The sequence below is a fragment of the Meriones unguiculatus genome, chromosome 14 (genome assembly GCF_030254825.1).
Source record: "Meriones unguiculatus strain TT.TT164.6M chromosome 14, Bangor_MerUng_6.1, whole genome shotgun sequence".
Lineage (NCBI taxonomy): Eukaryota > Metazoa > Chordata > Mammalia > Rodentia > Muridae > Meriones > Meriones unguiculatus.
In genome coordinates this window covers 5,202,809-5,228,838 of record NC_083361.1, presented here as the reverse complement: position 1 = coordinate 5,228,838, position 26,030 = coordinate 5,202,809, and the positions used below count along the sequence as shown (strand labels likewise).

At 55.9% G+C, this 26,030-nt stretch overlaps 3 protein-coding genes and 1 long non-coding RNA gene across 4 annotated transcripts; 1 reads left to right on the top strand and 3 right to left on the bottom strand.

Moving 5' to 3' along the window:
- On the bottom strand, positions 1-4,349 carry Syne4 (spectrin repeat containing nuclear envelope family member 4). The gene is made up of 8 exons (XM_021642495.2): positions 4,144-4,349; positions 3,845-3,980; positions 2,863-3,006; positions 2,431-2,625; positions 2,108-2,356; positions 1,166-1,240; positions 501-559; positions 1-383 (listed from the first exon to the last, which is right to left on the bottom strand). Exons 1-8 carry the CDS (start codon positions 4,269-4,271, stop codon positions 206-208), a joined length of 1,164 nt encoding a protein of 387 aa, XP_021498170.1. The 5' UTR covers positions 4,272-4,349; the 3' UTR covers positions 1-205.
- Positions 4,350-5,366: 1,017 nt separating this feature from the next.
- Alkbh6 (alkB homolog 6) lies at positions 5,367-9,841 on the bottom strand. Its single transcript, XM_021641066.2, has 6 exons — positions 9,763-9,841; positions 9,303-9,371; positions 7,927-7,987; positions 7,471-7,622; positions 7,146-7,262; positions 5,367-5,759 (listed from the first exon to the last, which is right to left on the bottom strand). The coding sequence occupies exons 1-6, from the start codon at positions 9,814-9,816 to the stop codon at positions 5,496-5,498; spliced, it is 717 nt and encodes a 238-aa protein (XP_021496741.1). The 5' UTR covers positions 9,817-9,841; the 3' UTR covers positions 5,367-5,495.
- On the top strand, positions 7,981-13,226 carry LOC132647120 (uncharacterized). The gene is made up of 3 exons (XR_009585405.1): positions 7,981-8,321; positions 9,000-12,357; positions 13,039-13,226. It is a non-coding gene; the product is annotated as an uncharacterized LOC132647120 (long non-coding RNA).
- Positions 10,774-26,030, bottom strand: Clip3 (CAP-Gly domain containing linker protein 3). Its single transcript, XM_021641048.2, has 14 exons — positions 25,871-26,030; positions 25,337-25,561; positions 22,009-22,148; positions 21,824-21,917; positions 21,502-21,663; positions 20,997-21,115; positions 20,128-20,364; positions 16,507-16,642; positions 16,216-16,344; positions 14,816-14,959; positions 14,593-14,716; positions 14,362-14,426; positions 13,220-13,292; positions 10,774-12,323 (listed from the first exon to the last, which is right to left on the bottom strand). The coding sequence occupies exons 2-14, from the start codon at positions 25,500-25,502 to the stop codon at positions 12,269-12,271; spliced, it is 1,644 nt and encodes a 547-aa protein (XP_021496723.1). The 5' UTR covers positions 25,503-25,561; positions 25,871-26,030; the 3' UTR covers positions 10,774-12,268.

Below are 26,030 nucleotides of genomic sequence, written 5' to 3'. Positions count from 1 at the left end.
TAAATTTAACCTTTGTATTACAGTTTTGGGAAACCCGAATACCACAGGCTCATTGAGTTCCGTGTTCGGCCCTTAAGGCAAAGGTGTGTTAGAAGGGGCTGTCAAAATACTTCAGAGCTGTATCTGTTTCCAAGTTCTCAAGCACTCAATATTCTCAGACATCTTTTGGAAGCCACCCTTTAATACGCATGTCTGGGCTATGGACTCAGATTGGAGGGAGACCATTGACGTAGCTAAGCACCAGGTAGGGCGCCCTGACCAGCCGGGCATGAGAGCAGCAGGGGATCCCTGACAAGGGCAGCAACAGCGTGGCACCCACAAGAAGGAAGAAGAGAAGGAGAAAGAAGAGGGTCAGGGGCCACCTGGATGCAGGAGCAGGGACCCTGAGAAGAGAAGGAAAATGTTAAAAACGGAGGTGGGCTGCCACCATGATCGCTAGTTCACACACACACACACACACACACACACACACACACAGCTCCATCCATCAAGCCTCTCACCTATGATCCACCTCCAGCATCACATCCGGCAGACTGGGAGACGCTTGTCTCTTCTTGTCCTGAGGACAGACAGCAGACAGCAGCAGAATGAATGACAGTGCCGCTCAAGTGGGGATACCATCCTGTTATTCTAGACCTACAGGGCTTTTCCTGGCACCCCTGAACACTACGTGAACTTAGAGCGTGGAGGATGTCTGCACCTGTCCTTCATGCATCCACTGCCCTCTCCCTGTACACACGGAGGGAAGGCTGTGTGGGTGTGTGGGTGCCTCTAAACTCAGATCTTCAGGGTCACTTTAAGCTGACTTCCATTTTTCCCTTGGCCATGATAGGACATGTGACTCAGACCTGGCCAATCAGAGCACTCTATGCAGCCTAGGCCCCAAGTGAAGTCAGGCCTGGGACTTTGGTCCTGTGAGCAGGTCAGGGGTCAGAGGGGTAGGTTAGTAAACCAAGGAAAAGGGAAGGGGGCTGGAGGACAAGGCCAGAAGACAGAGACGGAGCCCTGATACATTTTAGATCCTGAATTCATGATGTCTAGACTTGCGTGTGTGTGTGTGTGTGTGTGTGTGTGTGTGTGTGTGTGTGTGTGTGTGTGTGTGGCAGGCAGTATGGGTTGGATCTCTTTGACTTGCCATCAGCACCCCCTAGTGTGCGCAGCTCACCTGAGCCTTCCGGAGACGCCTTCGATGGTGAGCTGCTAAGTGCTTCCTGTGGCTGAGCCCCAGTGAGAGCAGGTCCTGTGGGAGGAGAAAGCTTCGTGTTTCTTGGGAGACTGGTAGCGTGGTTATGGAAGGGTCTGGAAGGAGGTGCCACAGAGATGAAATGCTTAGGTACACACACATCTCATGGGAAAGGCGGAGGGGGCAGAGCCCTCGAAACCAAGAGGAGAGAAACTTTACTTATTCATTCAGTCAACAAATATTTAATGAGTGTCTATTACACAGCAAGCATATTCTAGGCGGCATGGTGGGGGTGGAAACGGGCAAAATTCTGCTCTCTGTGGAGCATAACACTCTACCCAGAGAGGTAAGACGTTAGCAAGTAAATATCATATGGAAGCCGTGGTAAAGAACATCAGGAAATAATGGGAGGAAATGCTAGGTTGGGTCACAGCAGCTCTCTGAAGAGGTGACCCGGAAGGAGACTGGATGGAGAAGGGGAAGGGGCTGCATCTAGGGCTTAGAGAAGTGAGGCTAGTATGCTTAAAGAGGGGCCAGGACTGTGTCTGCAGCACAGGGAGGAATGAAGACACAGACAGATAAGAGGAGGAACGCAAACGGGGATTCACGAAGAGAGGAAGAGACAGAGTGCACAAGAGAATCACGGTGATACGCTACGGTAGGCAAAGGTAGGTGGGCATGCCGGTGCATGCCTGCAACCCCAGCACGAAGAGACTGAGGCAGGGGGATGGTGAGTTCAAGGCCAGCCTATGCTGCATAGCATGAATCTCTCTTTAAAAAAAGAAATCAAACAAAAGACAGAAGCTTGGAGAGAGAGGCAGAGACAAGTCCTCTTTGAAAGGGAAAGGCCGTGCTAGAAGGGGAAGAATGGTACGCTGTGGTACCCAGACAAGTAGGGGGCCTTTGAGGGGGCGCTGATCTCACCTTAAGGCCCTGTCCACTGCTCTGGGGTCCCCTGTAGCCACACAGCTCACAGGGAGCTCCTGGCATCCGAGATATCTTTTGCCCCGAGGGCCCAAGACCCCCAACATCCCCTGCAGGGTCCCACTCCAGCTCTGCAGGGGTGGGGAAGGCACTGGACGCCCAGGACCCCCAGATTCCGCCAGGTGCTGGCCCATCTGGCTCTCCCTCAACTTCCAAATCCTGGTCCAGGAGGTTGGCCTTCTCAAGCACCTGGAGCAGAGGACAGATGTCATGGGAGTCGGGGGGTTAGGGTCTGGGCTGGGGACACCCAGGGCAGGTCCTACCAGGCTACAGCTGATCAGCTGGGCCTGCAGCTGCCAGAGCCGTTGGAAGATGGTGTCTCGGTGGGTGCCAAGGGTCCTCAGGACCTGCTCTAGAGATGCCCAGGCCCTGGGCTCGCTCCTCTCAGCCAGGCCCTCGCCAAACGCAAGCAGGGCATCCACACGCTCAGCTGCCCCTCGTAGCTCTGCCTGTAGGGCCTGGGACACGTGGTTAGACGCTCTCACACTCATGACTGGAAACAGACAACCGCCCCCCCCCCCAAAAAAAAAAAAAACCTGGAGTAATTTACTTCCTCCTCCACATCCTGTGCAGAAAGAAGTCAGAACATGCAATAAAGCCGCCCTCCACCCCCAAAAGCTTGCGCTCACACCCAGGACTCTCCTACTCTCCCGGCTTCTGCCCACTCTCCCAAGTCCCGGCTTCCCGCTGCCTACCTGCAGCTGGACGATCCTGCTGTGGGCCAGCGTCCAGGATCTAAGGCCTTGCTCCAGGTCCTGTAGCCGGAAGTTCAACCTCAGCAGACAAAGCTGTAGGCTGTCCTGCTCAGCTTCTAGTACTTCCAGGCCAGAGGTAGAGGGCTGGGGATTCCAGGGGGCCAAATCAGGGCCTGTGGACCAATAGGACACGGCCCCTACTCCCAAGCAGGCTGCTGCCTGGTGGGTGTGTCTCTGAGGCAATGCCCATTTCCAGGACAGCACTGGGGCTGCTCCCACTCGGCAGCCTTCCACCCCAAGGCTGGAGACACCTAATTCAGGTCTTCAGGTTCTCAAGCCTTCCGGAAACCTCTTTCTATGGGCCTAAACTGGGAGGGGTAGTGGAGCAGGTTACCCCCAGAGGGAGTAGGGTTGTACTAAGGCCATTATTGAAATTCTGATGTCCTGCTTGGTAAAATACTGAAATTCGTCTGCCTTGGAGATGGTGAGATATACTTATAACCCTAGTTCTCTGAGGCAAGAGAATTGAAGGTTCAGGGCCACACTGAGCTACGTAGCGCAAGCCTGTCCCAAATGAGGAAACTGGCGAGGCGTCTGCCGTGTGTAAGTAAGGATGCTCCAAGTCACAAGTCACCAGTACGAAAAGAAGCGACGGCGTGGCACTGGTGGTCTGTAATCTCGGCGCAGGTGGGGTGGAGGCAAGCAGATCCCTGGAGCTCCCCAGCCAGACAGCCTAACCAAACCAGTCAGGTTCAGCAAGTGACGCTGACTGAGTGACACCGACGGCGGCCTCCTCGTGTGCAACACATGCACACACCATTGAGGGCACAATAAGGATAACTGAAACGCTTCTACACTGATTGGCAAACAAATGGCCTTAGTGTCCCCTCTGCCACAGACACCTAACACCTTCTCAAAATCACCATGCCGCCCCCAGAGCGAGAGACGGGGTTCAGGGGCACGGAGGGTGTGGTCAGCTCACCTCACAGGGCTTGCCCCCATCTTGATGCTCATGGGAAGCCAGTGGTAGTCTTGGGGGGCTGGTGGTAGGCTCAGTGCTCTTCAGCTCACCCATGACACGCTCAGGAGGACCCAAGGAAGTCTGGGCCAGCTCTGGCCTACACGTAAGGAATGTTGACGGAGCCCAGATGAGCTACTGTGCCTGGCTTTCCACCCAAACCCGACCCCCACTCTCCTCCATGTCCTAATTCAGTCGTGGTCACACATGGCCCGTCCCACTGCTCCCTCCGTTGGGACCAGGAATCAAGCCCCAATCCCCACCTGCTGGCCTCCTCTCCAGGCACAGGGTAGCTGGTACATCCTGCAGCATCCAGCTCCCTAGGGACTCCCAGGGGGTGGCTGAGGGGCTCTGAGGGGAATCCATGGCCAAGAGGTGTGGACAGGTTCATGGCTGTGGGCTCGGGGAGCCTCAGATGAGAACATCCAGCAACTGTCCCTTCCTGAGCTAGTCCCCCACCTTTCCACAGCAGGACTTACCCAAGCCTGAGGCTATGGAGAGGCCCAGGGGCCAGCCTGGCTCCTCCCCTTCCAGGAGGAACCTGGACCAAGAAATCTGATGCCCTCCCGAGGTGCGGAGGCATTTAACTCCTTCCTCCCCAGCAGGAGAACCTAAACTTCCCAACTCCATCCCCACGCCATCCCCAGGGGCTCTGAGATAGAAAACACCTCCCATTCCCCTCAAGGCCCTGGATCCTGTCACCTTCAGGGACCCATGTAGCTGAGCACCAGATACGTGATACGTAAACATGTTCTTGCTAAAATTCCAAGTTGGGAGGGGTTACTTTGTCCACACCTGTCAAGTGTCCTGTGTGGAGGAACGTGATCTCTGCCAGATGGAATTAGTTGGATTCTGAGGACTCTGAGGGGTATAAATATGCCAGCCCGGAGGAAGAAGGCGCGGCTGCTTGGGGAAGGGCTGCTTGCTGCGGGTGGGTTCGTCCTGAATTTGCTGCTTGCTGGTTTGCGGCTCACCTGGACTTCTGGGTTTCTGGATGACTGATACTGGTGTTGCCTCCAAAAGAATCCTTCCACCCTACCCAGGAGGAAGCGGCAGAGAGAACGCCTCACCCCAAACCCGTCCCCACTAACCTTCTTTCTCTCCTACCCGGTGTTGTGGGGTTGGGAGGGAGGTAGCTTTTTTTTTTTTTTTTTTTTTTTGAGGTAGAAGCTTTTAACAAAGTAGGTTTGTTAAAATCACAATCAACAGGTATAATGACACTGAAAAATCCAAGCACCTGGGAGCTACGGCCTGTCCTGTCAGACAGGAGAAATCTCAAGTTCAAGGCTAGCCGGGACATCTTATGAAGACCCTGTCTCGAAACTAAAAAAATAATAAATTGTTGCTGAGATTATAGTTTAGTGTATTTGGCTAGCTTCCAAGAAGCCCTGGATTCCATCCCCAGTATTGAAGAGGAGGGTAGGGAGGAAGAAAAAATTAAAAACATCTGTTCCCACCTAGCTTAAAAAAAAAATTCCAAAACAAGCAAAGGTATTTTCGGTTTATTTGGAATGGCGTCTTCTCTAGGGTTTCCACAGTAACCGGGAAAATAAATAACCCTGGACAGCCGCCCCTGCCCTAGGGTTCCAAGGTCACAGAGTTTGGAGCCTGGCGGTCATTTGCTCAGCAGGAGGCCGGCGCGCAGCACTCGTGGCACGCGGCGAATGGTCAGGGAGACGCGGGTGCCGCGCTCCAGCCGGGCTCCGGGCAGCGCAGACGGGCAGGCGGCAGCGTTGGGCGGCGGCGAGGTGGCATCCAGCTCATCCACGCGGGTGGGCGCGATGCCGTGCAGCAGGCGTGTGTACGCTGGGCCCCGGAGCACCAGCAGGCTGCGCCGCTCCACCAGCAGCGAGGTGATGGGCTGTGGGGGTGGCCGGGGCTGCGGGAACCAGCCGGTGGTCAGCAGATACCCCGGGTTTGGGAGTGGGTGAAAAGTCAGCGGGGGTCAGCAGCTGGGCAGGGGACAAGGGTCGGCGGGTCCCCGGGAGAAAGAGTTTGCTTTGGGGGATGGAAGCTCTCTTTGGTGGCTGAGGAGTGGTAATCTATGGGTTCTGGGGACCACGCTGTTAGGAAGGGAAGTTCTCTGTGTGTGTCCAGCCCTTTGGGAGGAGGCAGGGCCTCCGTTACAGATGACGACATCAAGGGTCACTATACTGTGGGAGCTTCAGCTGGGATCTGAGGGGCTGGGACAGACGTGGGCGGCCCCGGGGACACTTACACAGAGCTGATCTGGGGGTACACTGCTGGGGTCAGGCTCTGACACAGGGGTTCAAGGGAGTAGCCTATCCTGGGGCTTAGGATGCTAGACAGCAGATGAACTAGAATATGGGGAGGCTTTAGTCAGGAAGGGCTCTGCAGGTAGCCTGGCTGGGTGGAAGGGATGAAAAGGAGAGAAATGCAGGGAGCGAAGCTGAGACACAGCAGGCCAGGGTGATTGGGGAGATTCTAGAACACTGCGGTATCAAGCCTGCCCGACTTGGGCCGGAGAGACGGCTCAGAGGTTAAGGGCACTGGGTGTTCTTCCAATGGTCCTGAGTTCAATTCCCAGAAACCACACGGTGGCTCACAGCCATGTATAATGAGATCGGGCGCCCTCTTCTGGTGTGTAGGCGCACATGCAGGCAGAAGACTATAGAATAAATGAATCTTAAAAAAGAATGCGCGACTTAAAAGCTACAAGTCAGAGTATCTCCAGCACAGTCGTGTGATGAGCTAAGGAGAACCTGGGGGTCACAGAACATATGACCAGAGCGGCAGGACACTAGTGTTAAAGCGTCCTGCACAGTCTGGGAGAACACGAGTGACTGACACACTGGCGTGTTTTGAGGCTATCAAGAACATGTGTTGGAGCCAGGCATGGGGCACACGCCTGTAACACCAGCATGTGGGAGGTGGGGGCAGGAAGATGGCAAATGTGAGGCCAGCTTGGGCTACATAAATCGTGTCTCAAAAACAAGTAAAGAGTGATTGAAACAATAAAAAAAGTTTTGTCGGAATACCGCGCTGAACTCAAGAGGACTGTGGACATGCCAGAGTCACCCAATACCCCAGAGAAGTACTGGGTGTCTGCCAGCATCCTGGCAGCCTGGTTGGGTGCAGGCTGGCTATCTGGGAGAAAGCAGGGATAACCAACCAGGAACAGGGGAACACGTCTGGGTGTCAGGAATACGGTCAAGACAGGCAGGATCAGGCCGTCCTGGAGTATATATGGGCGGTCGGCGATTAGAATGCTTCTAACTGCTTGGGACGTCACCTCGGGACCCACCTGTTCTGTAGGGACGTCATCCTCCGGCTGCCGAGGTTCATAGAAATCGAGGACGGTGTGGGAGCCCAGGCTGATGGTGCTGACGGTCGGGTAGTACAGCGGTCCGTCTTCATGAGGCTAGGGAGGAAGGGGGTGCCTGGGAGGGCCGGGGCAGGAGCCCACTCTAGCCACCAGGTCAAAGTGGGCTTCCGAGGCTGGGACAGGGAGGGGAGTGCCTCGGTGGGGCGGGCAGGCAGACGGAATGGCTGTCCTCCTCGTAATGATTCGGAGACGGGGGGGGGGGGGGGCGGTTACCGGGGAAACTGGGAGGAAGATGTGCGGTTACCATGATGCCCTCCCCAGGCAGATACTGGTTCACAAGGACATGGTTGGCTGGGAGACCCCCAAAGAGGCTGAGGTCAGACACTTTGTCCACGTAGCGCTGAAGCCACGGAGGCAGTCGCTCAGGGACCATCCCCCGGGGGTGGGGGAGCCCGCCTGTAGAGTGCAATGACACTTGAAGGCACCCAGTCAAGGACCAGGGCATCTGGTACCCCCAGAGGGGATATTCCAGTGGTTGGAAGCATCCCTACCCACTGAGCTTTCTCAAGTTTTCCTCAAAGCACTTGGCCCTTAGAGACACTCCCAACTATCAGTAAACCCCCAATCCCTCGAGACCACCACCAACCCCTGGAGCCTCCTGGCTCGGGGACCCCTGGGACCCTTGGAGATAGCTCCACATATTTTGACTCATTGGACCCGAGCCCCTCCCAGATCACACTCCCTCTGAAGGCACACTCACCCCAGTTCTGTAGCTTCCTCCCAGACAGCTGGGTCCACTTTGGCTTTGGGGCATTGAAAACCTAGGAGGTGAGGAACAGGGTTTTCAGGACCTTCCTACTTAGGCCAGCACAAGGGCCTTCATGTGGGGTGAAAACAGGCCGTCTAGAGCCTGTTGGAGGGTTCTGGTTGGGGAGAGCAGCTAATCACAGAGCCCTGACTGAAAAATGGTCCTCCTCTATCGAGGAGGGTCGCTCTCTCCAGAGCTTAGCTTCAAGGACACTCATAAGGACATGGGGAAAACACAGGGACATGTGCCTGGCCAAGTCAGCCGCATCAGCCTTGGCCAACAATGGGGAGACAGATGTTCTATCCAGATTGCAGCCACAGCTGGAATGGAATTCTTCTCTCGGTGTGGTATGTTCCCAGAATTTATTTATTTTTTCGGGGAAGGGGGAGTCTCATGTATCCCAGGCTGACCTCAAAAATCCCTACCTAGCTGAGCGCCCCCTGGCCACCTCTCCAGCCCTGTACTGGGCTGGACGTGGGGACAGGGCTTGAGTTCCTGATTCCCCTGCACCCACACTCGCAGTGCTGGCATCACAGGCATGTCCCACCACCTCCAGCTTGGGGGGTCTCAACACAGGGAGAATGAGCTCTGACATCTCTCGGGTCCCAAGGCTATGGGGTTGTACTGGGTCATTCCTGTCAGGGATGTGACCGCCGTAGCACCCGTAGAGGTCAGACCGGGCTATCTCCGTGTAGAGACTGTGAGCTTCACAACTGCATCCTTGGGCTGGTGGAGGTGTGCCTCAATGGTAGAGCACGCGCCTGGCATGCACAGCCCCAGATCTTATCCGCCAGCAGGAACTGACAAACACACGCACACGCACGCCTGCGCACACGTTTGGTTTTTCACAAGCCTCTAAGGGAAGCTCTGTCTTGTTTATTTTGTTTGCTTTGTTTTGTTCTGTTTCAAACAAGAGCTCACAACACGGGCTGGAGACACAGCCCAGTAGTTGAGAGCGTCTTGCAGAGGACCCGGGTTCACTTCCTAGCACCCACACGGCTGCTCACAACCATCTGTAACTCCAGTTCTAGGGACTCTGACACCATCTTCCGGCCTCCTAGGACCCAGAACAGAAGCCATGCAGACAAAACATACGCATGAAATTTTAAAAGAAATCTAAAATAACAGAAGGCCTGAAATTTGGGATCGGTTGCCAAGTATGTGCCACTATGCCTGGCTAAGCAAGCTCTTTGGGACAGACTTAGCCATGACTGAGAGAGAACGGGAGGGCGGGGCTGGAAGGCACCTCCTTGCTAGAGCTCTCATTCCGGGGCTAGGTGTCCGGAGGGAAATATGGGAAGGTGGGAAAGACAGACTAGAAGGGTCACCTGTCGAAGCAAGTACTCCTCCTCTTCCTTGGAGATGAAATCGGGGACATAGTAGATTAGAGATGGCGCCTGTAATGGAAAGACGGCCCTTAGGAGAGGGGTCCTCAACCTGTACAGCTATGAAGCAGCGACAAGAATAATTTTTATGGTTGTGGTTCACCACAACATGAGAAACTATTAAAGGGTCGCAGCATCAAGATGGTAGCGAACCCCTGCCTTAGGATGTGGCGCTTTGTCCAACACGGGGACCCCATCAGGATTGAGCAACCTTTCCCTTTGGAGAGGAATTTGGGATGCCCTCAGAGAGGCCAGGACCTCAATAGCCCTGGGGGTCGGAAGCAGGCATGCTCTGAGGAGAGACAGGGCAATCCCAACCAACAAACCCAGCAGTCCCAGTCACTTCGCCCCACCCCACCCCCTTCTGTCCCCACATCCCCCTCCACACCCCAGTCCTGTCAACCTGTTCCACCCTGAACGGTTCCAGGGCCGGGACCCTGGCGTCCTGCTCCTCCATGGACACCAACTCCTCGCGTGCCGCCCTGTGGGAGGGGAAAGTCACCAAGCCTCCCATCTTCAAGCTGTGACCCGCCTTCCTTCCACCCCCTCGGGGGCCAGACCTCAAAGCTGGGGCCCTGGGTTTCTCAGAGCCGCCCAGTGACCCCACGCCCAACCCCGGATCCCAGCGCCGATCGGAGTCAGCAGACGCCAACCTGAGTCCTTCCAAGCCCACCCGGGCCCCACCGCTTCACAGGCCCCTTGCTTCCCTCGAGAGCCCGCTGCGGACGTGCAAGCCTGAGTGCAGGACCCCCAGGGCCCAAAGACCCTCGTCTCACCTCGGCCCCTTCAGCACCCTCGGCCCCGAGCCAGGCTGCCGACGCTGGTTTCCCGGCAGAACCTCCCCAGACCCCGGAGGGTCGGGATTCCACGCTCTGAGCCCCCCGGGGCTGCCACCCTGAGCCCCCTCAGGTCCCCGCACTCGTCACCTCTAAAGCTCCCCCCGCGCGCGCACACGCGCGCCCCCCGGACAACCCGACCGTCCACGCCGCCTCCTCTAACTTCCAGACTGAACCCGCTCAGGCTCGCCCGCCCCGGCCACTTCCGCCCGTGCTGCCGACGCAGGACGCGTTAGACCGCTGGCCGTCCCCACAGCCACCTCCGGGCCCGCCCTCCAGCCAATCAACGCTCCCACTCGGCGTCCGCCGCGCTCGCTCAGGGACGGGCCGCGTCCCGCCTCCAAGGACCGGGCTTCGGCTGGTTCCCACCAATCAGGACCCCACAGCAGCGTGGGCCCTCACCTCAGCGAGGGAGGCCACGGGGAAGGGACGGGCGCTCCGTGTTCTGCAGGCCAAGTCGCTGGTCTCATGCCTTCCTTACCAGGAGGTGACATTAAACAAACAAAGCTCTCCCGCCGTCCTCACCCCGGCAAAACCCCGGGGTCGGTGCTGTAACCCCCAGTGACCTGACACACGAAGGCCATAGAAACGTCTTTATTGAAGAGGACAGGAGTCATGCTGAGTTTAGGGACATGCAGTGAAGGGGCAGTCGTGAGCTGTCCTTGGTGGTCGGGGGCCCCAGGTCTGCTCTGGACCCATGGGGCCTTCGGGTTCTCCCTCAGGCTGTTGGTCTGGCCCAGGTGCTGTGAGGTCCTTGGGGGCCAATGACTCAGATTTAGTGTCTCGGACCTGTGACCAGAAGGCAGACTGAAATAGGGACTCCAATAGGGGTCCTGGTAGAGCCCTGGGGCCCTGCACGTATTAAGAATCAGAGATTTGGGAATCGGGGGTTCCCTTGAGGCGGGGGCCCGTGGAATTTGGAGTTTGGGAGATCAGAAGATCCATGGACTGAGGGCGTTAGTCGTCTGTTCTTGTTCCAGAGATGGGATTTGCTGTCTGGGGTCTCCTGGTGCCTGGAGTTGGGTTTGAGATGCCCTGAGAGCCTGGGGCCTTCTCCTGGCAACAGGTTCCTTGCTCCCACTCCCACGGACCTCGTGGTTGGGTGGTTTCCTGAGGGTTTGGGATTGGGGCCTTAAATTTGGGATTCCCTGGGGATTTGAAGATTCTGTGACTTGGGTAAGGGGAGTCCTGGGAATTAGAAATTGGGGGTCTTCTAAGGATCGGAGGACTTGAAGGCCTGGGGAATTAGGGATATATATAATATATATTCTCTCTGGAATTTGAACTCCCCAGAGTTCTAGAGCGGGGTCTCCAAATTTGGGGGCTCCCCCCAAAGGGGGAAGTTATTACTTTAAAAAATAGAGAATTTTCTGGGAGCCTTGGCCAGCACAGAGATTGTGGGCCACGTGGGTGGGCTTCATACAAGGCACTGGGGGTTTCTCGAGGGGGCAGGAAGACTTGGTGTCCTGCAATTCATGCTTCCAGGACTGTTTGGTGTTTGCAAATTGGGGTGACGGGGCTGGTTAAGTGGGTGTCTTCTTTGGGGGGGGTGAGAACAGGGACTTAGTGAATGGGGGGCATCTCTGATAAGGGCTTTCAGGTGACCTTGGGGTCACGACATCTTGAGGAGACTGATGTTGAAACGGGGAAAGTGATGTGGGCTATCCGGGAGATATGGCCTATGCTTAAGGAGAAGGGGGAGGGGTGGGGTCTTCATTCATGGGACTCCCATCCACTGGTGAGGAACTCAAGAGTGTCCTGTTATGGCGAGGGTCGGCATCACTTGGGTGACGTGGAAATGTTTATTGGGGGACATCTGCTCTGAGGGGTGGGGCACAGGAACTAGCCTGAAGGTGCTACTCAGGGAATCTTTGGGGGTAACATGAGGTCTGTATTTGGGGAGCTGTCATGGGAGATCTGTTAATAATGGGACCTCAGTACTCGAGGGCTGGCTAACAGGGGCTTTCTATTCTGGAGGTGTCACTGGGAATCGCTATCTGGGGGTGACTGGGGGCTCCTTGTGTCAGGAGATGCTAGAGGGGACTCTGTCTCTTTGTAGGGACTCCAGGGCCTCTAGGACTGCATCTCTGCCCTCAGCATCCAGGGGAACCAGCAGCAGAAGAGTAACCTGCAAGAGAAGAGCCAGGTCACATGGGACACAGGTGTGGGGGACACCTGGGTCCCTCAATGCACTCCTGGGTCTGGCACTCTGCCTCTGGGTGTGCCTTTTTAGGCTTGCGCAGTGTGTGTGTGTGTGTGGGGGGGGGGTGTCTCTGCTTCCTTCAGCTGAAGTCTCCAGAAGTCAGCAAAAGCCCTTTGCTCTAAAGACACACTCTCCCTCCATCCCTCTACCTCCCTCTTCCTCCCTCTCCCTTCATTGTTTTCGTGGGACAGGCTCTCACTGTGTACCCTAAACTGTTCTCAGGCTGAGGGCGACCCTGCCTTGGCCTCCCCATTGCTGCGTGAGCCACTGTGCAAGGTTGGCATGCTATGGTTTGTTTTGGTTTGGTTGGTTGGTTTGGTTTGGGTTTTACAGAGACATTTTCTCTCTGTAGCCCTGGCTGTCTTGGAACTTAATCTGCAGACCAGGGTAACCTTGAACTCGGAGATCCACTGCCTCTACTCCCAAATGCTGGGATTAAAAGTGTGCACCACCACCACTTGGCTTTTTCGCTTGTTTGTTTGTTTTGTTTTGTTTTGAGACAGTCTTCTGTCTGTCTCCCCAGCTGTCCTGGAACTCACTATGCAGACCAAAGAGGGAGTTGAAAGATGGCCTTGAACTCACAGAGATTCACCTGCCTCTTTTCTCTTTTTCCGTTTCCTTCCGCTGTCTCACCTTGTAGCCCAGGAAGGCACGGAACTCACGACCCGCCTGCCCTCTGTGCGTGGGGATTGCAGGCATGGACCACACATCCAGTTTACTGGCAACCTCGCTTCCATCTCCCACCCCTGTGGGCCCTGCACACCCGCAGCCAGTGGCCTTGCAGATGTCTCTCACGTTCTGCTGGAAGGCCTGCCACACACCTGGAGATAGAGTTCTCTGAGGCAATGTCCTTTGGGGTCCGGACTGTCGTGAAGGTGCGTTTGGGCTGTGTCACTAGAGAGGAAGGCAAGGTGTTGGGTGAGGTGACAGCAGACCTCTGTTATCAACACCCCCCTCACACACACGAACACACACACACACAAGGTCATGTTTATCCAGGTCTCCAGGCCCTGACGAGAGTTTCAGTATGTATTGGGCCCTCTTGTTATTAATGCTTGCTCCTTCCCCATTAATTACCCACACCTCCAATACTCCTATCAAATCCCACATTCCCAATGCCTGCTTAGATCCTTGTTTTTGTTAGTTAGGTTAGGTTTCAGGGGTTTTTTTTTTGTTGTTGTTTATTTGTTCTTTAAATAGTCTCACTATTTAGATAAGGTGGTCTTAAATCTGAAATCCTTCCACCTCAACATCAAAATATTGGTATTACAGATTTCTAAAGAAAAAAAATGTTATGTACATTGGTATTTTGCCTTTGTGGATGTCTGTATGAAGGTGTCAGACCCCTTAAAATTGGGGTTACAAACAACTGTGAACTGACATGTGAGTGCTGAGAATTGAACCCAGGTCCTCTGGAAGAACAGCCAGTGTCCTTAACCACTGAGCCACCTCTCCAGCCCCACAGATGGTTTTTGTTATCTTTTCAGTGCTGAGGATGGAACCCAGGGCCTTATGCATGCTGAGTCATACCCCATACCTGGTTCCTCACTGAGCCACACCCCAGCACCTCACTGGGGGATTCTAGGCAGGGGCTCTACCACTGAGCCACACCCCAGCCCCTCACTGAGGGATTCTAGGCAGGGGCTCCACCACTGAGCCACACCCCAGCCCCTCACTGGGGGATTCTAGGCAGGGGCTCTACCACTGAGCCACACCCCAGCCCCTCACTGGTGGATTCTAGGCAGGGGCTCTACAACTAAACTGTATTCCAAACCCTCATAGCCTTGTTAACTTTCCTGTATCTACAGTACCTATCTTTCTTGGGACCCTTTCTTATATTTTTTTGAGCCATTTGCATCAAATTAAATGCTGGAGGCTGTCACTAATGTTTAACTGAGAACCCACAACCCTTTTCCCATCCCTAAGACCCACACTGCTCCCTGCATCCTGGCCCCCAACTCACTTGTCACTTGATGCACTTTTTTGGCTCCAACACTGTCTCCAGGGGGATCGGTGGATCCACCAATCCTGGGAAGACACAGAAGATTCAGAACCATGAAGGGCTACGAGCTGAACCCCAGGGAACCCAAAGGAAAGACAATCAGCCACGTTGTCCTGTCTTCCAAGAGGACCATCGGAGGGGAGACACGGGCTCTAGGTGGCTTCGTGAGTGGAGGGGCAGAGCGGGGCTCACCTCTGGATTCGAGAAGCTGGTGCAAAGACGCCATGTCGAGGGGCGCAGGTGAAGTACCGGACACCGAACACAGAGCCGTCATGTTTGCCTGTGGGCTGGTCCAGCTCGATGCCGTACCAGTAACCTGCAGCAGGGGATTGCCAGAACACCTCAGCCTCAGTGCTGGGGATGGAACCCAGGGCCTTGTCCATCTGAGCCCCACCCCAGCCCAGTTCGCCCTCACCTGGAGCAAAGTCCGTCTTCCCGTAGAAACGCACAGTCCCCTGCTTCTGGCCTGCTACGAGGACTTGATCTCCAACTTCAGCCTTGGCTCCTTCACGCTGATGCAGGCTGCCCAGAGATGGGGAAGATGGGGACTTCTTCTTCCCTGGGGATGGAAGGGGAAGATATGTAGCCCAAAGGGAAGACTGAGGCAGAAATCAGGAGCCCCCTAATTCTCCTTTGAAAACGTGGGGACAAGCCAGGCGTGGTGGCACACGCCCGTAATCCCAGCACTCCAGGAGGCAGAGGCAGGTGGACCTCCGAGTTCCAGGCCAGCCTGGTCTCCAAAATGAAAGAAAGAAAATGCAGGGACAAAGTTGGAGGTATGGCTAGGAGTACTTGCTTAGTATATATTCAAGTCCTGAATGCAATTCCCAGCATGGCCAAAAATTAAAAGAAAAGAAGCTGACGGCAGTGGGGTGTGAGGACAGTCTCAGGACTCAGGAGACTGAGGCAAGATCATTTAGGCCAAGGTGGGTTTTTGTTTTGCTGTTTTGTTTTGGTTTTGGCTTTTTGAGACAGGGTTTCTCTGTATAACCCTGGCTGTCCTGGAACTCACTCTGTAGACCAGGCTGGCCTCAAGCTCAGAGATAGGCTTGCCTCTGCCTCCCAAGTGCTGGTGAGCACTTGGGTTAAAGTGAGCACCACCACCGCCCTGCAAGCCAAGGTGTTTGAGATCAGCTTGTACAACCCAGTGGGACATCATCTAAAAATGAAGTAAGCAGGGTTAAGCTCAGTTCAAGTTTGAGAACCTGAGCTTGGATCCCAGAACCCAAGTGAAAAGGCAGATGCCACGGCAGGCAACCAGAAGGCGGAGACAGGCGGGCCCTGGAGCGTGTGTGCCGGCCAGCCTGGCCAAATACATGATCTTCATGTTCAGGGAGAGCTTCTGTCTCAACAAGAAAGTGGGAGCCAGGCAGTGGTGGCGCACGCCTTTGATCCCAGCACTCAGGAGGCTGAGGCAGGAGGATCGCTTCATGAGCAGGCAAACATGTAGGAGAGCACCCATCAACACCTGCCCAAACACAGACACACACGTCAGAGGGCAGGGGCGGGGGATGGTGGCAAGACAGGTTGGATTTCATAAAAGCCAGGACTGCTGGAAAGGTAATCCCTAGAGGCGGATTCTCCCCTGAACTTGGGAGAGGTCTTTGGGGCTGAGAGGGAACTAAGCCTCAAGAGGCTGAGAACCCCAGAGGTCCTTCCAAAGAGCTGGGCTGGGCCAGCGGTGAGTCACTGAAGTGGGAGGTCAGCTGCTCCTCCATGACTGGAGTTGAAGAAAACAGAATCATAGCAGCTGAGCTACCCACACAGTGTCCCCAAGGCTGCCTCTTCCCACCCATTTGATGACACTCTTCTGACCTTTGTGTTCCCTCCGGCCTTTGCCAGTTACGCGGGAGAAGTCCATCCGGGGAGTCCGGGGTGTGGAGGTCACAGAGGAGGGGGGTGCATCCACTGCCTTGGAGACCTTGGACACAGAAGCAAAGAGACCTGGCGGGGGGTGGGGGGGGCAAAGACTGGGTCAGGCATTTGCCGAGCCAAAAGAGACCCTTGCCCATCGCCGAGTCTCCGCCCCACCCCTCTCCCCAGACAGCAGCCTCAGAAGAACGGAGCACACCCCCACCCCAACCTGGGCCCCTGTCAGAGACTGACCCTGCTTGGGAGGGCAGATGAAGTACCGGACACCCCCAACGCTGCCGTCGTTCTTGCCTTCCGGTTCGTCCAGCTCCACACCCACCCACTGGCCGCTGGCGAACTCTGTGGTCCCGCAAAACCGCAGTGTGCCCGTCTGGGGAGACAGGGATGACACGGCTTGGGGGGGGGCCTTGGAGACCACGGTGGGTTGCTGACAGACAGACATCATGGCAGGGGTGCGGGGACCCGGATTCAAACCTCAGCTCTTGCCCTCACTGGCCGTGTGAGTACGTAGGTCTCTCTATGCCTCAGTTTCCTTATCCATCAAACAGGTACAAAGACTGTACCCACGTAATAAAGGTGGTGGGGGACTGGGATATACAACTCCATGGTGGAGTGCGTGCCTAGTGCCCATGATGGCCCTGGGTTCCATCCCCCGGCCCAGAAGCAAAAAGACTGCCACAGATCTGTCCTACCTACTGCGGTGAATGGCCATAACCACAGGTGACATACAACTAACCGGTGCCGGGTCTGCTGCCTCCTGCAACCCCAGCACGTGACAGGTTGAGGCAGAAGTTCGAGGCCAACCTCGATCACACACCAAGTTCCAGTCCAGCCTAGGCTACGAAGTGAGGCCCTATCTCAGTTAACGTGTCCTGCTACCCGCCCCTCTGAGCTAGGCCTGGACCTCTCCCTGCCTCTGTCTAACCCCAGTGCCGGAACTTCAGGCGTATGGCATCATACCTCACTTAAGAGTAGGGGAGAGACACTCTTAAGATGGAGAGGCTGGAGAGATGGCTCAGTGGTTAGGGGCACTTGCTGCTAAGATGGCAGAGGTGTGGCTCCTAGCACCCGTGTCAGGAGGCTCACAACCGCATGTGATGGTAGCGCTATTGGATCCAGCGCCCTCTTGTGGACTCTTGGGACACTGCACTCATGTGCACATACTTAAAAACATACCTACACACACATGTGTTTTAAATGCTTAAAGTGTTCATTCTCAGCTATTGTGGTCACTATAATCCTACCAGGCACTCTCACTTTCACACACCTGGGGTTTTTCTGTTTTTTGGTTTTTTGGGTTTCTTGAGTCAGAGTCATGCAGCCCAGGCTGGCCTTGGATTTCTGGCTTCCCTGGTTGTCTCCAGAGAGCTAGGGTTGCAGGCGTGAACCACCACACACAGCCACTCTTTTCCTCTCCATAGCGCTCATGCATGCTGGGTGAGCTTTCTACCGCTGAGCTGTGACGCTCAGCCCTCCTAGCCTACAGAACACGCTTATTAAAACCGGAGCTGCAGCTCAGTGAGAGTGCTCACCTAGCACATAGGAAGCACTGGCTCTGTCGCCGGCACCACAGACAGACAGACAGACAGACAGAGCCGGCCAGCTAACTGTGCTGACTCTGGAAGTCTATGCGTGGAGCAGGACTGCGTTTGCACACAAAGGGCCCCTAGCGCATACCAGGCTCCTCTAAAGGCCGCAGACTTTGGGGCGCCCAGCACCAATGTCCCTGAGGTGGATACTGTCATCTCATCTACAGGTGGACAAACTGACACGCAGAGGGGAATCACTTCCCTTTGACCCATTTCTGGTGTACGACAATGCCAAAATGACCCTGGAGAAGCTGCCAAGCCTAAGGTAGTTGTTATTCTAACAGTGTTGGGTACCCCAGGTCTCAGGACAAAGAGCCTCATCTCTTGGAGCCTCTTCTGGTACATAAAATGGGAAGAGTCAATTCATACCCTCAAACTGCCCAGTGAGGAAATTTTCTGGTTAGGATACCGTGAGCTCTTTAAAAATGTTATTATCGGGGCTGGGTACGGTGGTACATGCCTGTAATCCCAGCACTTGGGAAGTAGAGGCAGGCAGAGCTCTGTGAGTTCGAGGCCAGCCTGGTCTACAAAGCAAGTCCAGGACAGCCAAGGCTACACAGAGAAACCCTGTCTCAAAAAAAATTTATCACCCATGTATGTTGGTACACTACTTTAATCCCAGGACTAGAGAGGCAAAAAACAAGTAGATCTCTGGTAGTTTGAGGCCAAACTTATCTAATTGAGGATTCCTGACCAGCCAGGGCTACCTGCACTCTGTCTCAGTAAAATAAAATAAAATAATTGCACACCTCTAATCCCAGCACTGGGGAAGTAGAGGCAGGTGAATCTCTTGAGTTTGAGGCCAGCCTGGTCTATGTAGAGAGCTCCAGGAAAGCCCAGGCTACACAGAGAGACCATGCCTCCTAAAACAAACCAAAGAAACAAAGAAAGCAACTACAACGACACAATCAACCCCCCAAGGCCATCATCATCATTTTAAATTCATTATTGATTATTATCTGTATCGTGTACATGCATGCACATGTGTGAATGATGCATACGGGGGGATAGATACACAAACCATAGTTCATGCGTGGGAGTGAGAAGATAATTTTGTGCCGTCAGTTCTCCTTTGCAAGGATCCTGGGGTTTGAACTCAGGCTGCCGGATCTGTATGGCAAGCACCCACACCTCGGGGCCATCTCGTGGGCCCCAGGAGCTTTTGGTCAGGAGATAAAATGTGAGTTACACAGTTTACCACTGGATAAAAAACAAAATCCAGCAGAGCACTGTCTGCTCCTCCAGAGGTCCTGAGTTCAATTCCCAGCAACCACACGGTGGCTCACAACCGTCTATAATGAGATCTGCTGCCCTCTTCTGATTTGCAGATGTACATGCAGATACACATCGTATACATAATAAATGAATAAATCTAAAAAAAACCAAAACCCTGCTTCACTCCCTTCCAGAGGTCTGCAGGTCCACTGTGATCCACCCCTTCTAATCTCCCATGCTACCCTCCTGCCCCATAATCCCTCTGTTCTCACCCTGTTCCTTGCTACCAGCAGCCGTAACTGTGTGAGCTACTTTCTCAGAGCTTGGATATCACCTCCTCCGGGAAGCCCTCTCAGAATACTCCAGCTAACCCCTCTTCTGCCTCCAGCCAGGGTCAGTTCCCCAAATCCACGCACTGAATGCTTTTCACAGTCCTTGCGGCCACCGGAAATGACCTTAGCTGAAGCAGTACTTCCTGCCTCTACTCATTTCCAGCAGAACTCCGTGAGAACAGAGCTGGGGCTGGTGGGACCCCGGTGGGACCCTTGGTCCCAAGGAACAGCCGGGCTTGGCATGAGGGACACCAGGCAAGCGAAGGAAAGCCGAGGTGCCTGGACAGAGGCGAGTTCTCTCTGCCTCTCCCCACCCCCACCTGCTTTAACTGAACCCAAGGCACTTTCTGCCCCTCTCCTCCCTTCTATGTAAGCCTCACCCTGGGGTCCACCTAATGTCCCATTCGAAGCCCTGACTTTGCACAAGCCTTCCAGGGGGAGGCGCGGGTAGGCAAGAGAGCTATGCTGATCACTGTTTCAGACATGGCTGCATGTCACTGCCAGAGAACAGATCTGCCTCCCGCTCAGCACGGGGTACATACGGTACAAATGAAGCATGCTATATGTACACTCTTCTGTATGTCGTTGACAACAACATGGAGAATAAAGTATGGTGACGCCTGACAGGTGCGTAAGGGGGACAGTCTGCCTGCGGCCCAGCTCTGGGGGGATGGGAGAGCCGAGTCCCCCCCACCCCCTCGTCCCAGCCGCTGGCTGACCTTCTGGCCGTCCAGCAGCACGCGATCTCCCAGACGCAGGCCCAGCGCACTGAGCATGAGATTGCCCGGGACGTTGTCATAGTTGGGGAGTGTGACTTTGGGAAGGGTGCAGGACAGGGGCACGGCCTCCTCCAGCAGCGTCCGCAGTTCCTTGGCCACCAGTGCCGCCTCGGCCTTGTCAAGGGACATGTCCATAGGGTCTGGGACCACTTCCGCTGGCACCTGTCCCTTTCGATTCTGTGGGTCAGACAGAAGGGACAGGGACTAAGTATGCCAGGCCACATAGCCCTTTGGAGACCACATCCCAACCCCCCCGGATTGGGTGAAGCAGGAGTTCTGCTAGGCTACACCCTAGGCCGATGTGGGAACAGGAAGAAACGGAGAAATGCAGATGTGGCCCGGGTGTAGTGGTACATGCCTACCAAGCAGAGAGGGAGTTCCAGGCCAGCCAGGGAGAGGCAGGCAGATCTCTGAGGGGTTGAGACTAGCCTGGTCTACACAGAGAGTTCCAGGCCAGCTCGAGCTACCTACAGAGTGAGACCCTATTTCAAAACCAACCAAACAAACAAACAAAAAAGACACAGGTCAAAGTCACCCTCCAGGACTCTAGGCTGGGACGAGCTACGTCACCGATCCTGATCAAGCGGGTCTGCAAGAAACGAACACGCCCTCCATAGAGCATCCTGGGAAATCCTCTTCTCCCTACCTCGGATTCGCGGGTGTAAAACGGGGCTTACAGTAAGTAGGGGTGACCTGTTGCACAGTGAACACTCCCACTCCTAATGTCGTAGGAGTGGTCTGGAACCTCCGTGGAGGCCTGCTGTGGGGGGAGGGGATGGCAGGAGGGAGGAGAGGAAGGGGTGCAGTACCCTCAGCGCTGGGTTGGCGCCATGCTCCAGTAAGCACTTGGCGGCGCCCAGACACAGATTCGAGGCGGCGATGTGCAGAGCTGAGCCGTGGTTGAAGTCGCTGCACGTGGAGTTCACCACTGGGACGAGGAGAGGGGAGGGGAGGGTGAGGAGCGAGCCACCTCCTACATCTGCATGAGGCGCCACCCCGGCTCGGGGACCCCTGCCTCTGGGCAGCTTGCCCAGCTGGCCCTTCCATCCCATGGTTGTCCATCCCCATGTCACCCCGTCCCCGACCAACCATCACCACCCCCACCCCTGCCCCCTCCCCCGCCCCCACCTTGTCCCTCTATCCCTTGCTTCCTGTCTGGATCCCTCCACCCTTAAGGGTTAGGCCTCAGTCCTTATCCTTTTAACTGGGTCTTAACCCCCGCTCTCAAAAGCCTGGGCGCACGCCTCCTTCCAAGAGACTCCGCCCCCGCCCCGCCAGGCCCCGCCCCCGCCCCGCCGGGCCCCGCCCTCTCACCCCTGGGCCTCGCCCCCTTCAGAAGCACGCGCACGAGGTCGGGCACGTCGAAATAGGCTGCGTAGTGAAGCGCGTTCATGTTGGTCCAGCGGCTGCGCAGGGTCACGTCTGCGCCCAGCGCCAACAGCTGCTGCGAGAGACGCACCGCGGCCGCAGGGTCCCCTGCAAAAGAGCCAGCGTCGGCCCCAAAGTGTCGAGAAGGGGCCCTAGTATCTCAGTGCTGCACTCTGGGGTCTTGATCGGCTCCGGATGTGCCCGGGTCCTCGGAGGTTTTGAGGGTAACAGGGCTGGGAAGCCTAGGTTTTGGGGTCTGGGCTCTCACCGACTCCGTGGGCCCCAGCCTTGCACGCGTAGTGGAGCAGTGTCATATCAGTGAGCCCGTCACGGTCATTCACGTGGCAGCCACGACGCAGAATCTGTGGGCACCGGATGACCGCAAAGGATTACCCAAACACGGCGGAACCGGGTCTCCCCGTCCCCGTCCCCGGCCTCCCACAGGGCTCCTACCTCATTACCAATGACGTCTATCTTGTGCTGGACTTGCGGCACCCACTGGCGGACAATGGCAAACAGCTCTGGGATGGTGGTCTTCGGGTCAAAGAGAATTTCCTGGCAGGCAGGGTCATTGGGGTCGAAAAAGGTGAACGCTGGAAAAAGAAGTGAAGAGTCACCCTGGGCAAGCTGCCTCCCCCTTTGCAGCTTGAGGGGTACGCAGGCCGCAGCCAAACCACAGGTGTTTTCTGGACAATCAGCGGGTTTCAAAATAAAGAGGGCACTGAATGGGTAGCACACAGAGAGCCAGTGTCTTGAGAAATTGGACAGTCCGGGGCCCGGGGGCCGGGGAGGTGACTCGGTGGTTAAGGCTGTGGGCTGCTCTTACAGAGGACTCGGGTTTTGTTCCCAGTGCCCACCACAACTGCCGTGTTGGTCCAGGGTGGCCTGACACCTCTGGGCTTTGCAGGCACCTGCACTCTTTTGTGTGTGTGTGTGTTTGTGTGTGTGTCCACGCACACAGACACGCAGGAAGACGTGTAATTTAAAAAATAATAAAATAGTAGATCTTTTAGAAGGTAGGCCCTGTGTAGCATATAGGAAAAGGAGCTGCAAACCTGAGACCAGCCGGGGTGGTGCCCAAAGGCACGTCTGTTTCTCGAATGAGATGCTGGTAAGTATTGCTCCCCGTGGCACGCAACAGGGGCCTCAGCATGTGTGTATTCGTGTGTGTGTGTGTGTGTGTGTGTGTGTGTGTACCCACGGACCATGCGTCAGGAATCTCTCCCCATTCACTAACGTCACAGCCGTTCTTGGCTCGGAACCTTCCTCTGGCTCCCATCCTTTCCCAGTGCAGGCCGAAGGCCTCCCCGCCGTGCGCGAGGCTCTGTTCAATCTGGCCCCCTCCAGGCTCCCCGCTCTTTTCCTCTGCTGAGTCCCCTTCAGCCAGCTGACCTTCTGTCCCTCCAATGTGCCAAGCAAATTCTCGCCTCTCTGCACTGCTCTCGGCCCGTGTGGGCAGCCCTCCCTCGGGCCTTCATGAGGCTTCACAGATCTTTGCGGATATCTCCTCCACAGACAGGCCTCACTCCACCCGGTCTGGCCTGCCAGCCCTGCCCTCCCGGACGTACTCTGTGTGTCTTGGCGTAGTGCAAACACGGAACATGGCTAGCACAGTCCCTCCTCGATGTTTCTTCCTCAACCCTTCCTCTCTCCTCCCTCTCTCCACTTCCTCTCTCTGCTGGGGATGGAATCCACTTGAACTAAGCATGCTCTCTGCTGCTGAACCCCCAAGCCCTTCTCTTCTCTGTCCTCTTTACCACTCATTCGCTGAAACACTTCATGCAAACACTGTGTTTCTGTCCTGCCATCCTTGGGCCTTCTTCCTCACAGCTGGGTGTGCCCACCTCATGCCCACTGCACACAGCACCTAGCGTGCAGGGAAGGCCTGGCGGATCTCTTCGGAAGTGACATACGCACTGAACACACAGACACCACCTTTAGCTTTCTCTCTGGAACAAGCCACATTTCCCATCCTTTGTTCTACAAGCAGGGCTACTCCAAGGGCCTAGCCTAGGCTCTGTGACTTCCAGCCAGGCCCAGTTCAATTTCTAATGCTTTTCTGAGTGCCTGGGGTGGACCCTCCGACTACACCTGAAGCTCCCAACCAGCACTGAGTGTGTGTGTGTGTGTGTGTGTGTGTGAGTGTGTGTCTGTGAACGCACATACAAAGAGCGTGCAGTGTGGAAATGGCAGTTGACATTGTCTTCCTCTGTTGGGCACTTTGCTTTTGAGACAGGGTCAGCCCAGGTGCCCTCCGGCGTCTGATTCCTCCACAGCGGGAGCACAGCTGCCAGCAGCTCCGCTCAGTTCCTCATGTGTGCGGCTCCTTACGGATGCATGGCGAGGACTGTCCCAGCCAAGCCATCTCTCTAGCGAATACTCTCTTCACTTTTCTAATCAGACTGAAATCCGTCGCTCCGATCTACCTCCACAGGCGACGCCTCCTGAACCCAGTACTAGTTTCTGATCTCACAGGTGCTGGGAAGACCTTCTCTGGAGAGGTCCTCGAGCCAGCCCCCGGCTGACCTCCGTCTCTCAGCCAAGAGCCACTGAGATGGCCCTGCTGGTAAAGGCACTAGCTTGTCACCAAGCCCCATGACCCGGGACTCCCACGGCGGAAGAAGAGAACTAACTACTGAAATGTCCTCCGGCCGCCACATGCATGCTGTGGCACACACGTGCACACACACACTCACACGCCATCAATTAAAAATGCAACAGCGGGGCTGTCCGTCAACCCTGTCACCTCTCTATTTTTAGGTTATGCATACACCGCTCTCTCCTTTTCACACTCAGAATCTAGGAGAAGTCCTTGGAATGGCCTTCAAGTCCCTTCCAGATCTGACCCCGGGGTGGTACTGCACCGTTCTGATCACCCCCTAAAGGCAGTTTTGGGGTCTTCCCACCCTGAACTCATTTCTGCCTCCGGCCCCTTGCATCTACTCTTCTCCACCTGGAGCTGTTTCTCCAGGCTGCTTGCAGCGGCTTCCTCCTCACGCTCTGGGCCTGTCTGCGACGCGCCCACTCAGAACGGCCAGCCCCACTACCCGTGCCTCACGCTGCAGGTCTCTGCCTTTTGATGCTTCGCCGGCCCACACTGCACTGTGCACAGGGAAGGTAACACGGACCTTCATTTGTTGGGTCTCTCTTGGAGCAATGCTCACCCTGGATCCTCATCAGGAAGCCGGAGGTCCTCAGCCCTCCGTGAGAGGACAGACACTCTGGCCCCCTAGCTGCTCTCCTGCCTCACACCGCTCAGAACCTCTGGCTCCTGTGTTGAATTCTCCTGCGGCCGCCTCCTCCCCACCCCAACCTGGGTCTTCCCTACATGGTACCTCCTTGCCTTTAAGAGCTCTTGCAGCACGCTGCCCTGGAGAAAAGCAATCTCGTGGTCTCCTGGAATTTCATGTTTAGCCTCACCCGGGTGGCCGTGAGTGGGGCCTGGGAGTCCTCTCTGCAAAGCCTGAGGAGACCCTTGCTCTGCGCTGTGGCCCCACTTCCTAGCACAAAGTTAGGTTCGCGGTAGCTTGTTGTTGTGTTTGCTGAATGACTGAATGACTGAATTGGCAGGTCATGAATGGAAGACTAGGATTTTTCCAACCCCGTCCCCTAACAGACGACTGTGATTAGCGAAGGGGAGCAATCGAAAGGGCTCTGCGGCTAAGACTCCCGAGGACCACCTTGAGCATGCCCCCCACCACCACCGTCAACACAGCTCAGCCACCGTCACCAAAAGCTAGAGCTTTGGGTACGCGGATCCCAGGGTGGGGACAGTGGTTACCGTAGTCCTTGGGGAGCGGAGCGGGGGCCGAGGGGTGCACAACCGGCTTCTGCCGGCGCTCCTGGGTGGGGCTGGGGGCCTCTGGAACCGGCTCGTCCTCTTCCTCCTCTTCTTCCTCCTCCCCCCGGGGCGGAGGGGCCATCGGGGCAGGATCTGTCTTAGTCATAGTCCTCGGCAGCCCTGGGGGGCCCGCTGCAAAGTTGGGGGGTGGCCTGGAGGCAAATCCTGAAGATAGAGGTCAGCTAAGGAGGGCGCCCCACAGCACGGGGGGATCCAAGCCCACGGAAGCTCCAAGAACCACGGGTGGCCCCCCTAGTGCTCGGCTCTGGATTCGGGCAACCACAGTGATCCCCGTTACTCATTAGAAAACACAGGGATACGCGCCCCAGCGCGGGCCACCTCCTTCAGGCCCAGCCTCCCATTCTTTTCTTCGGGTGCCAGGCCCCTGGGTCTCCGCCGCCCCCTCCCGGGGTTTGTTTATCTAGGGATGCGGGATGCTTCGCCCCTCCCCTTCTCCCCAGCCTTCCATCTTACCTCGGCTGGCGCGGGTTGGGGAGCAAGGCCGGGACTGAAGAGACGGCGGGAGTAACGGGGTGTCAGTGTCGGGGTACCAGATGGGGGAGGAGAGGGAGACAGAGAGAAGGGGCTGAGGCCCAGACGCTGACGGAGGGTGGGGGGGATGGGGATAGAGAAG